At 41.9% G+C, this 12,311-nt stretch overlaps 1 protein-coding gene across 5 annotated transcripts in view; it reads right to left on the reverse strand.

The window, feature by feature from the left end:
- The window catches only part of agap3 (ArfGAP with GTPase domain, ankyrin repeat and PH domain 3), a 134,691-nt gene that overhangs the window by 17,530 nt on the left and 104,850 nt on the right, over positions 1-12,311 (reverse strand). For all 5 annotated transcript variants that reach the window (XM_080441228.1, XM_080441229.1, XM_080441230.1 and 2 more), the window contains one exon: positions 9,228-9,398. In XM_080441228.1, the coding sequence (XP_080297354.1) occupies positions 9,228-9,398 (171 nt within the window). The remainder of the gene's footprint in view (positions 1-9,227; positions 9,399-12,311) is intronic.

Raw genomic sequence — 12,311 nt, forward strand, 5'->3', positions numbered from 1 at the left:
AATTCATTAACGCCGTACAGTACATTATGACTGATGTAACATCTTTGGTCTCTGCACATGCTTGAGCTCATAGCCAAACGATTTGTAATTACCTAATTATGTCTATGCAAATAGCAGGCTTATTTGCATAAACCATGTTTGAAGGACTGGAGGCGAGCAGACACAGGGGGAATAGTTGCTCCTACACTGCCTTCATCAACTGGCTACTGGGATTGGTGCTCAATATACTAACCGTTACTGGTCATTTGATCCAATTCATTAATCAAGGGCGTTGCTATGCTTTCTCATTAAGAAATTAGAATACATCTAGCAAAAGGAAAAGCCTGCCCACTCAGTATCATACAACAGTCGTTCTCAAACATTTTCTTGTCGAGGACCCCCAAATTGATATTTGTTTTTGCCGCAGACCCCCATTTTAAAATATTTTGTGCCAAGAACCCCCATAAGAGAAGATTTGTCAAAATATTAAAAAGGATATCGATCAACAAGCTCACAATGCCTTGCATTGCGACAAATTATGACCTTGTAGATCAGCTAATTTGGAATAGCCGAAAAATTTAAATAGGGCTCAAGTTATATAAACTGTTCCTCATTTTGCTGGGGACCCCCTGGAAACCTCTCAAGGACCTCCGGGGGTCACTGGACCCCACTTTGAGAACCAGTTGGCATACATAATGATCAATAAACAGCTGGGATATGTTATAGCTTCTTTCAATCGGACATTAAATCTGAAAATTAAATGTCCCAATCCTCTGTAGAAATCATACAACAATGACCAATTCATTGTGACAAGATTGCCAGACGGGTCATCTCAACAGAGAAATGATTACAGTTTATATTTCTAATCAATTCAGCCTCCTTGATGGAACCCATAGCCACAGTCCAGAGCGGTGACAGTGCTGTCAAATGACAGATGTCTGACACACTCCACTAATGTAGCTATCCGTATGCTCTGGTGGAAGGCTATCTCTTCAGGGGGAAAGCAATAATCCAATTAGCTTGACACCGACTTCAATTATCTGATTTAGTTTGTGCCATCGACTACAGGTTACAAACAATCAATAAAGACTTGGAGGCCTCTTTATTTGGACCCGCAATGTTAAAGTCTTTATTTTGGTGTGGTATTTCAAGGTGCTAGTGGAGATTAAAATATAATTCAGCCCCATTTGAATCAAGTAATTAATTTGGAGGACCGTGACATCACTTTACTAAGGGAGATTAAAACAACACCAAATTTCAATCAGACACAGAATTGGAAAACAATTTCAGCTAACTGTAATTACACTCAATGACATTTTTTGATACTGCGCTGTACATGAGAAGATGCTTCCTTCCTTCAGAATCACTACACAGTAAAATCTGAGCGTTCAATTTAACTCCGAAAATTTACAAATTGACCCTTACGGTTTTATGTGTTAAATTAACACTCTAGGTTTTGCTGTGTAGACTCTGGCATAATTTGTGGTTCTCCTTAGACTCAAAAAAGGTATTATTACACAATGTGATTTAATCTTTTTTACAAACCTGAACAAAGCTAATTATTCTGTTGGTTGGCCAGGCAATAAATTGGAAGCATTAAAACACTTTCATTATGGAGATTAAAAAAGCAATGGATGGCCGATTTCTTAAACTGATGAGTATACAAGGAGAAACAAATCTAATTCTCCAAGCGTGGCAGGGCAACATGCAATTCTACACTTATTGTACATACTTAGGAGACCGTATGCATGTCCTGCCTCCAAACAACAGTAGCAGCATTAAACACAGTGTCAGAGTGGCAGTGGTATTATCATTACGCCGTCCATGACGGGCAGAAACCTTGTATGTACAAAACTGTTACTTTTCAGGGGAGAAAAAAAAGGAACCTTTGTATCCGACGTACTCATTTTGTCACAATCTCTTCTTAATACTTTTTATTGGTTAAATATTTATAAAAAACCCAACCTGGCGCCTCTGCGTGAACATTTTCAAATTCTTTATACAAATAAATAAATAGAAATAGCTAAAATTAAACTGTTTTCGCTACTTTGGCGCAACACTGTCATATACTAAGTATATAATAGGGCATTATATGGAGATACAAGGTTGCTACCCGACAGTGACATGCAGATACAGCTCACACTGCTATCGCTTTTTAATGACGCGCACAGAGTCCCAGCTCCACTTTGAACACGACGACATGATTCCATTCCATGTAAACGTGATGCTTAGGGTCAAAGTGTCTTCCTCAAAGACAATCAAATCCGAGCATGAACGATGGTGCTGAGGTATCACTGCTTTATGATGAGGTGGTGAGACATCCATTAGTGCTCCTGATCTCTCCCAACGGTTGCAGTTAGCACATTGTCTCTAAGAGGAACGATCACCCTCCCTGTCACATCAGCATTAACCCCCTGACCATCTACATAATATGCCTGTGACACTATCAACAAGTTCTCTCCAATTAGAGCTGAATTAACATGGCCAGGTCAGTGGGCGGACATGAGGAAACACAATCTAAAAAGCCAGCGGAGGGACCCACTGTGAGGACTGGGGGAAATTATGATTTGCTTTAATTAACATGGTACAATAAAAAGGAAATTAGAGCGTAATGGCTATTGAGCTGTGAAGAGATGGGAAACGGTTAAGAGAGCAAGATGTCTTCTCCACCGCCTGTCCACCGTTTACATGCGTCATAAAACTGTTAGAGATCTTTTCAGTTACAGATGTTTTTCGTCAGTCAAAAACAGAAATACGTACTCGATAAATAAAATCGCTTGCGGTAATAAATAAAAACTTGCAAGCATATAAATCACATATATATATATATGTATGTGTGTGTGTGTGTGTGTGTGTGTGTGTGTGTGTGTGTGTGTGTGTGTGTGTGTGTGTATAGATGTATGTGTATATATTTATGGTTGGTGCAGCATCTCATTAAAAAGAAATCTTAATATTTACATGCCATTTATTTGACATGAGAAAGCTAAACCCTGAAAGAAAGAAGGGTGATCTCAGGCCCAGTGAATCCCTATTGCTGTGTATGTGGGACACAGCAGATGCTAAAGTGCAGAGCAGCTGACCACAGATTAGCACCTCTGGGGGTTGAGGTGCTGAGCCCAGCTGTGCTTTCACTATGGCAGTAAGAAACACGCCATCTTTCTCCTCTTTGAGCGCCCAACCCTGCATCTGGAGATTGATTCGAAGAGTGTCTCAGAGATGACTTACTAAACCTTTCTCAGCCTTCAGGACTCTTGTCTCTGCGTGTGTGTGTGTGTGTGTGTGTGTGTGTGTGTGTGTTTATGTGTGTGCGCGCATGCCTGGCTGAAATGATGGTAAAGCGCAGGTGGACATATCAAAAGGTGAGCTATAGTTTTGGTATGTATGATGCTGTGTTGTACGTGCACGCATCAGACAGTCACTTAAAGAAGTGCTTGCCGTTCCCGTGAATTAACGAGCAGTTGGGAAGAACAGGGCAAGGCGGTGCCATCTGTAAATGTCACAGGCACCGCTTGCTCATTTTACACATCATTAAAGCCAATATTCCTAACCTGTATCAGAGCAATCAGGAGCAGGCCATTACTGCGACAGGGGCCCCCGGGGAAACCACGACCAAACTCAGAAAGGAGAAAACAGGGAGGGAGAGGGAGAGAGAGAGAGAGAGGCAGAGAGAGCGAGTACGATGGAAGGAAAAAGATAGTGTAGGCTACTATCTGTCTGACACACATACATGCTCCTAAACAATTGTACATTATGTACGCTCACGTGCAAGGGAGCCTCGACACACTTGTGTACATACACACATCCATGCACGTGTACACAGCCATACAAAAGCAGAATAAGAAGTACACCTACTGTACCCACAACACACAACCACACATCAAATCGGCACAAGTACCCTAACAGCTTGTGCATTTAGCAACAGCACAAAATGAAACTGCGGCCAATTATACATGTGTATCTGTGGGCAGTGTGTATAGAGCCCAAATGAGAATCTTGTTATTCTTTTCCCTCAGTACTGTGGCATTCAAAAAGCTAAGCCATTACAGGAGCCGAGGCTCCAGGGACAGCTTTCGGAAATGAGAGCGAGTCGGGGAGTGACAAAACAAAGTATTGAGATAAACACCCACCATTAGCGCAGGCAGTTAAACCTCCATTTCCTAATCCTCAGCTGGACGCCACAGAGTATTAACCCTTGGTGTACTGAGGTGCAGGACACCAGGATTCTGGGTTAAACTGGCGATGCAGTGAGGACTCTAGTCAAGTGACATAGACTTGAGTCAACACAATTTTTGTGACTCTGGATTAGACTTGGGGGGGAAAAGAATACTTAGACTTTACTTAGGCTTAATCATTAATGATTTGAGTTGACTTAACTTGGGGGTATGTGACTTTATCACACATAAGGTACATGGGGGGAAAGGGACATGGAGCCAAAATGTTTGACTTAGAACTTGACTTTGGCTCATTGACGCAGGACTAACTTGAGAATTACTATGTAACACTAGAGATTCACTAAATACATTAGGCTAAAATACTTAATTTGCTTATACTTCAGTAAAGACTTTGTACTTCTCCTACTGGCCATCTCAAAAGTTGGCAGAGGTCATCCTCTGTGAACCAATAAAAGCCTATCTTCCCTCCGAGTTTAAAAGCAGACCAGTCACTCCCTGTTAACCCATTTAGACATGAGGCCGATTCTAAAAAAACTTCTAAATCCTGACCTCAGTCTTCTGAGTCAGATTTTAATTCAAAAATTTCAAAAATAAATATATATAGCAATAGCTAATGTTACACAAAGGTGTTCCCGGATTGAAAGGTAACAACGAATAGGTGTTCCAGGTCTAAATGTGTTGTGCATATATTCACCTGTATACTGATGATTGATAAACTGTACAGTATATTTACATTAATATATTCACTGTACACACAATGTCTATTTATTGATAAACTGTACAAATGTTCACTCATTCAGAGATCCAGTGTAGATTGTCTGTGTTTATTCTGTTTGAGTGAAGGTTGTTTTTTTCTGGTATCCAATCCCTGGGTATAGGGTTTATGGTTCATTTGGGTTAATGCAATGTTCTGTTGGATCCATTGTAAGGTTGACTTATCTTTTTTTTTTTTAAGCCAGTTTGCCATAACTGCTCAATAATCGTGTTAGGCGCCGACCAAACTGGCACCCCAAAACGTTACATTCAAGTCAAACCGTTACAAGATATCTAGGGAGAGCAGCTCAGTATTAAACATTTTATTTGATCTGATTTATCTTGGTTTGGTTCTTGACCATTAAGGCCCGTACACAACGGAAGCGTTTATTTAGTGCGATTAATTCACATTAATCAGGTGTTTTTTGCTATTTTAGATTTGAAAAATTCTGTGCTGCTGTGTGTGTGCATGCGTGCATGCATGCATGCATGCATGTGTACTGTAAGTACTGTAAGTATAAGAATACAGAACAGAAATAGTTAAAAAGAACTGAATGGAGAAATTGTAACAACAGCAGTAGTCTTCAAATATTCTACCATGGCCAAGAGAGGCATAAAAATTGATCTGTTAACAGCCCTAATGGCTCTGTGTGCATAAACTATTTTAGAGTAAGATTACCAGGGGAACAATTAACCTAGTCTTAAGCCAAAGTAAAGTTTACATAGACCTTTTATTAGACCACCATTGGGCACCTTGTGAACAATGAATCCTACATTACTCTTGCTTATTGAGTAAGAAAGCTAAATCAAATACTAAGCAGTTACTTTCCTATAAAAAGATGATAGAAATATAGCTTTAATACCATTTTAATATGATACCAGCCAATAAGCATGTACATTTAGGAATATTGTAAATTGTTTAATTTGCATGTCATAAACTTGTCTACCACTATGTTTAATCATCATTCTTAAGTCTTTTGGGCAGGGTTTACATTTTAGTTCACTCAATTATTCTTAATAAAATAAAATATGTATTCACAAATTCCAGAAAGGCTATGACTCTTTTCAAGAACAACCTTTTATCATTTTTAGATGAAAAATAAATACATAATCCTGAAATTGTGGAAAGCAAATCAACTCAAGCTCGTTTTAAGAGAAAGTGCCAATACTGCACAGAAGTATTATGCTGATTGAACGCACAAGATGTAAATGTTATTCATTAAATAGTATATACTTTTAATTAATACTTGAGTTTTCTGAAGTTCTTTCTCACTGACTGCTGTGACCCTGACAAGAGTAAATGTCCTCATCTATAAAGACCACACCTCACTTCCTCTCACAGTTCACACTTCCATCTCCCCGTCTCTCTCTGTCTGCTCCTGTCTGCTCCCACTGAACACGTTAGCACCGCCAAACAATGAGCACTTGATACACTTTCTTTAAAACAGAAATACATTAATGACGCTCCCTGACAGTCTGCATTAATCAGAGGGGGCTCCCCCTGAACACAACTCTTTATCGGCCATCGATTTTCCAGTGGGTTTATGGCGAGCAGCACGCCGAGAGAGCTCGTCGCAGAGCGGCTGCTGAGAAACACATTAAGGGGCTGTCAGTTGTCTCGCCATGCATCCTGCATCATTCTTTAAGCACATGAGAAGTTCATTACACCACACAGCTCTGACAGCGCACAGGATTTCAGGGACTGTGTTCGTTGTACATACGTAGCACAGTTGACATAGTAGAGAATTCACATGCTTTCCATATATTCGTGCATTACACTGAATTCACGTAAATGTATAATTTTTTAACCCCTCTAGACCAGGGGTCTTCAACGTTTTTCAGGCCAAGGACCCCCTGGCTGAGAGAGAGAGATGAAGCAGCGACCCCCCATATTGTATAAAACTGTGTTGCAGATTAAACTTTTTCATCGATTTCATAGATAGTTGGATTCATGCTAATGTGTATTTTCAGACGGTTAAACCCTCAATATTTAGTCAACTTGGCCGTTGGCTCTGTACTTGGTCAGCTCTTTTTTCCCTCAACACAAACTCTCAGAAAATAGCCAATTGATCTACTATTTTCGGCTTATGTTCCCCATCACACGAAGAATTGACGGACCCCCTGTAGTAACTCTGAGGACCCCTTAGGGGTCACGGACCCCCTGTTGATGACCCCTGCTCTAGACTTAGTAAACTGGACCGAGTTGTCTCTGTACTTGGACTGATGTTTTTCCATCTACACCAAATGTCTTTGCCAAATATACTGTAGCCGATCTACAAGCTCACAACGCATCAAGTTTACGACACGTTGTGAGCTTGTAGATCTTCTATTTTTGGCTAATGTTCCCACCAGAATATGGATATTTTAACATGAATGCGTTATTTCTTTAAGCCTCGAAAACAGCTCTCGGGTTAGTCACGGTCACTTTTTCAAAATGAAACATTCTGAGGGGTGACTCAAAGTTGTCTATATGCCGGCAGTGTGGCTTCTGTCGCATCTCTTTCACAGTCTAAGTCTAACACGGCAAAGGATTTAAGATGGATGTCTTAGAATATCTCGTTCTTTCAATGCCACTTTCAACAGCCGTGGCAAGTATCTCCGTGGTTACCGATGATAGCTCAGCAACAGTTTCTCCAGGTTCCCTTGTAAATCCTGTACGTCCCATGTTGACTAAAACGATTTCTCACCTTAAGACGCTCACGCTACTTTGATTTATGATGCTTCAGAACTACTAAAATTCAATTTCAGCCTGTATTCTGTGCTTCTGATTGCCCTGTAAATGAGATAAACTGATAGCAATTTATTCAAGGATGCTACCTCTCTCTCCTCTCTCTCTTTCCTTCTTTCTCTCTCTCATGTTCTATCATCGGGAGCCACAACTCGCATCCTAGACTTGAGTGACTCCAACATTTAAGCAATATGTCTGTATTCCAGAAGCGTTCAGTAGAACAGACAAGCTGATGCTAATAGAAAATCTCACAGAGACAAAAGAAAGAGACAAAAAAACGATGTGCTTGTTTGATGGAGTGAAAAACTTTCGGAATCTACCTGCTACACAGTCATTTTACATGGAGATAAGTTAGTTTTTTTCTCTATGCCTACGTATATTCAAATATAACACTTTACATTTATTTCAATTATTCAAACCTAGCTAGGTCATTTACAAACGGTGATGTGATGATGTGGATCCATCCAGCACCCCAAGTCCCTAATGCCAGCCATCACTCACAGAAGGCTCTAACTAAAGCCATTACCGGGTGATTCTGATAGCGAAGGTCCATTAGCAACTACATAATGGCATCTAAGAGAGCACACAACATTTAGCAAAGAATGGTGAAGGAAGGTCCCAACAGAATTTCAAGACCAAAATTTGATAGGATTGGCTCTACACCAGCACGCCATTTACGTGCACGGAGAACACTGCAGCATAGTGCCAGAAAGTAAGTCAGGTGTCACTGATGGTAAAATGCATTTGATTTGAGAAACATTTTGACCACAATGGTACTACTCGAAGTAATGTTGATGTAACCACATACTGCTTTAACAACAACTAACCACATACTGCTTTAACAACAACAAACAATACACACCGTGTATCTCTAGGACTCTGATGACATTCACTCCTCCATGTGACGTGGTCAACAGACCCATTCACACTTTAAAGAGAAGCTGTCAGAAACCGTGATAAAAAGTGTAATGATTATAAATGCCGTGCCCCATTTAGGAGGCGTCAGTGCCCATTGTTGTTGATATCCAGCATATCAATCATGTTGATTGATCATGCCGCTCTGGTGACATCAGTTTTATGGCCTCTGAAATGCGACTCTGTGTTTTCACAATGCCATCCAATTAGAGCACTCCATTTATCATTGGGCTGGAGAATCATTATTAATTGGGTGGAGAGCTGACAGCCACTCCCCTGCTGAGCAGGACCACGGCTTCTGGAGATCAGGCCATTGATACTCGGCTAAAAGAACTGGGGGCAGTGAGTGAGTGAGTGAGTGAGTGAGTGTGTGTGTGTGTGTGTGTGCGCGAGTGCGTCTGTGTATGTGTGTAGGAAGGGACATGTACAACCAAACCTGTACACCTATATCTAATAACTAGGGGAAATTGATGGATCTAGTCGTTAAAAAACGTAATTATTTAGTGTTAATAACGTTTTTGCTTGTTTTATATTTAATTGAAGAAAATGGGGGGGAAAAGCTAAAATGAAACAAACATTAAAGCAGGGGGATGGGGGAAAAAAAAGGTTCCAGATGTGGATCTTGTTTTACCCCTTTCAAAAGCATCAAATAATTGAGATGTTTCCTCTTCAGGCCTTACCTTCATTGCCAGTAGATAAGCCATCTGGCTTTGTGATGCCCGTGCTCTTTTTCCGTCTGTGTTTCTTGCGATTTGCGTGTGGCGATGGAGGTGGCTCCAACTTCGGACTGGTGGCACTGCCCGCACTGGAAACCGTCACGGAAACCGCCACGGTTTCACCCATTCCATTGGCTGAGAAGAGAAGAGTCAGATCATTAGACGTTTGTATTATTCAGAGTTGACCACATTCTTACTCTGCCAGCTTTCAACATCATTTAGAGAGCTGCAACCAGCTCTCGGTTTGTATTAAAATATTTCTGGACCGACGGACAGACCGATCGACCCATAGAGTGGCTTATATCAGTGGTTCTCAAACTTTTTCATGTCAAGCACCCCCAAACTGATATGTATTTGGCCACGTACCTCCATCTCAAAATATTCTGTTCCAGGGGCCCCCAGAAGATTTGAGTTACAAATGTTCGCTTTAAATATATATATATATATATATATTATATACACAGTATATATATATATTCAAAGATTTGTTTTCACGATTTTTCAAAAATAGCAGATCTACAAGCTCATAGCGTGGCACTCTGTGCTGTGCTATGAGCTTGTATATCTGCTATTTTTTAATAGCCAAACTATGAAATATGGTTAAAGTGGTTCAAATGATTGTGACACTATATTAACAAATTTAGCTGGGGACCCCCTGGTACCCCTCCAAGGACCCCTGGGGGTCCCCGGACGCCACTTTGAGAACCAATGGCTTATACTAGCCGCATGGTCACAGCTAAAAACTGAAATAATGAAACTTCATCACACAAGACAGTCAGGCAAAGCAAATGCACATGTTTAAATGGGACTGAAGTGGCATTGAACTAGTTTAAAGAGTGGTCCTAAAGTAAGCGTGCTGCTGTGGAGACACAGGGTGAAGGACAGGTACGACGCTCTGAGCTAACAAATGGCTTAGCTGCACTGGCCCCAGGCCAAGCTCTATATGACGGTCTGAGAGTGACAGGGGGCTAAGAGCCGGCTTTGTTTCTTGTAAGTGATTTTATAAATGTGATATTAACCTGTGCTACCGTTGGGCAAAGGGATAGGAGGGATGGAACAGTAGGTGGGGATTGTCAGCTTGCCATCTTTCTGATTTCCTGACATTTGACATCACTTTCCCTTCTTTTTCCCTCCGGATGCCATTATGAATCTGGGAGAAGGGGGCCGCGATGGGGGCCTCGGGGGAGAGAAGGCAGGGAGGGCCAGGAGATGGGCCCATATTGCTCTCCTCTTACCACCCCCGTGTGGTGCTGGCAGCCTACTCCATTGTCTCCCATCAAAAGCTCATTGTAGTGTGGCCAACTCCATTCATTTCCCTGTGCACCGTCCCAGCCCCAGGGGTGGAGGGCGGGAGGACAAGGGGCTCAGGGATTATTGCTGTTGTCGTTGCCAGTTATACATAGGCTATAATGTGCGTCGCTGTGCCATTAGCCAGTGTACAACATTAGGGCTAATTTGGTCATTACCTTTAGGGAGATGGGGGCTGTGTTGGAGAACTGGGATGGGCTCAGTAGGGGGCTGAGGATGCAAAAAAAAATGGGGGAGAGAGGAGAGGCACCGCGAGGGATGTATTGTGTGATTGTGGGCTAAAACATGTACGAGAAGATGACGTGGCTGCCTGTCACTGGATCAGACCAGATGTTCATTTTGAACTCCTCTTGTTGAAGAATAGATAAGAATGACATCGATATTAAAGCGAGAACAAAATTATCATCAACAAAATATTAATTTGTTAATGAAGGCAGTTTATAAGACCTCATGAGATTAACATTGAGCACTGCACACTGTGAGCACTGCATAAGGATTTCACTTAAAAAAACATTTCAAGTGGCAAATAAACACTATTGATTTTATGCACTTTGATCAATAAGCGTAGCACCACACTGGACTACAAAATACATCACTCTCTCTCTCTCTCTCTCTCTCTCTCCCTCTGTGTTTTGAATGGCAGCACAGAGCCACACATGTAGCGGTGCCTAGTCGAGGCGTCTGTTTCAATTTCCCTGCTCTCCTACAACAGCCCCCCTGAGACGAGTCATTAGCTGGCTCAGACAGCTGGGGGCACAGGGGTCCTCCGTGCACCCCCCCCCCCCCATCATTTCCCTCCCCCCTCTCCTTCCCCCTCCCTCACCATGTGAGCGTCTGTCCTGCTCCGTATGGCGGGTGGGAAGACTTGCGCTCCAACCTGCCTCTCTGACGTGACAGCCAGCATTTGTTTAATGTCGCTTGAGGTTAAAGGGGAGGGCTGCCCCTGGGGGGGGTGCAACCATGTCATAAACACCTCTAATTATCAATTTCTGCCCCTAATGTTGTGGAAAATGACCCCAGCAATACTCATCCCACACCTGAAACATTTATGGATAGATATGGCTCCTTTTGTCCGTTGCTACAGCAGTCTTTTTTAAAAGTCCTTTATATATAGGAGGGCAGTGGAACAGAAAGGAATAAAACCATTGGGTTAGGGCGTTGGGCCCTCTATATACACCACTGAGCAACAATATCACTGTACCTAAACCTAATCATCTGTAATCTCCATCCTTCAGAAAGAGATTCATTTCCAAACTACCCATGTCTGAAAGAGAACGTTGCTTAAGTTATTAAGTTGGGCACTTACGGATTCTCTGGCTTAAATATTTTTACGTGAACAGAGAGTTCACTGTGACGTTATTAGCTAGCTGTTACTGCATATGAGGGGCTATTGAGAGCAAGCTGCGTAATGAAGCACACCGGGGATCAGGAGTCTCTTTCCCCCATTCAGCCGAGCACCGGCTCTCCTGGGCAGCGGAGTAGGTATCAGCCCTAACCTGTGATTACAGTGTAATACACTCCCACCGTGGAGATGACAGTTTAAACATGCTTCAGGATGAAGGCTGTGGGTGAAAAAAAAAATGCTGCCTACCTGGCCTTACTATCGTCACGATGAGAATGAATGACAATCAGAGAGAGTACAAGATCACAATGCTTCGCATGCACAACGTGTTGTGAGCTTGTATATCGGCTATCTTAGGCATACGACACCGTCGTACAACAAAATATAATATATAGAAT

Source organism: Gymnoscopelus braueri (assembly GCF_963280865.1).
Source record: "Gymnoscopelus braueri genome assembly, chromosome: 10".
Classification (NCBI taxonomy): Eukaryota; Metazoa; Chordata; class Actinopteri; order Myctophiformes; family Myctophidae; genus Gymnoscopelus; species Gymnoscopelus braueri.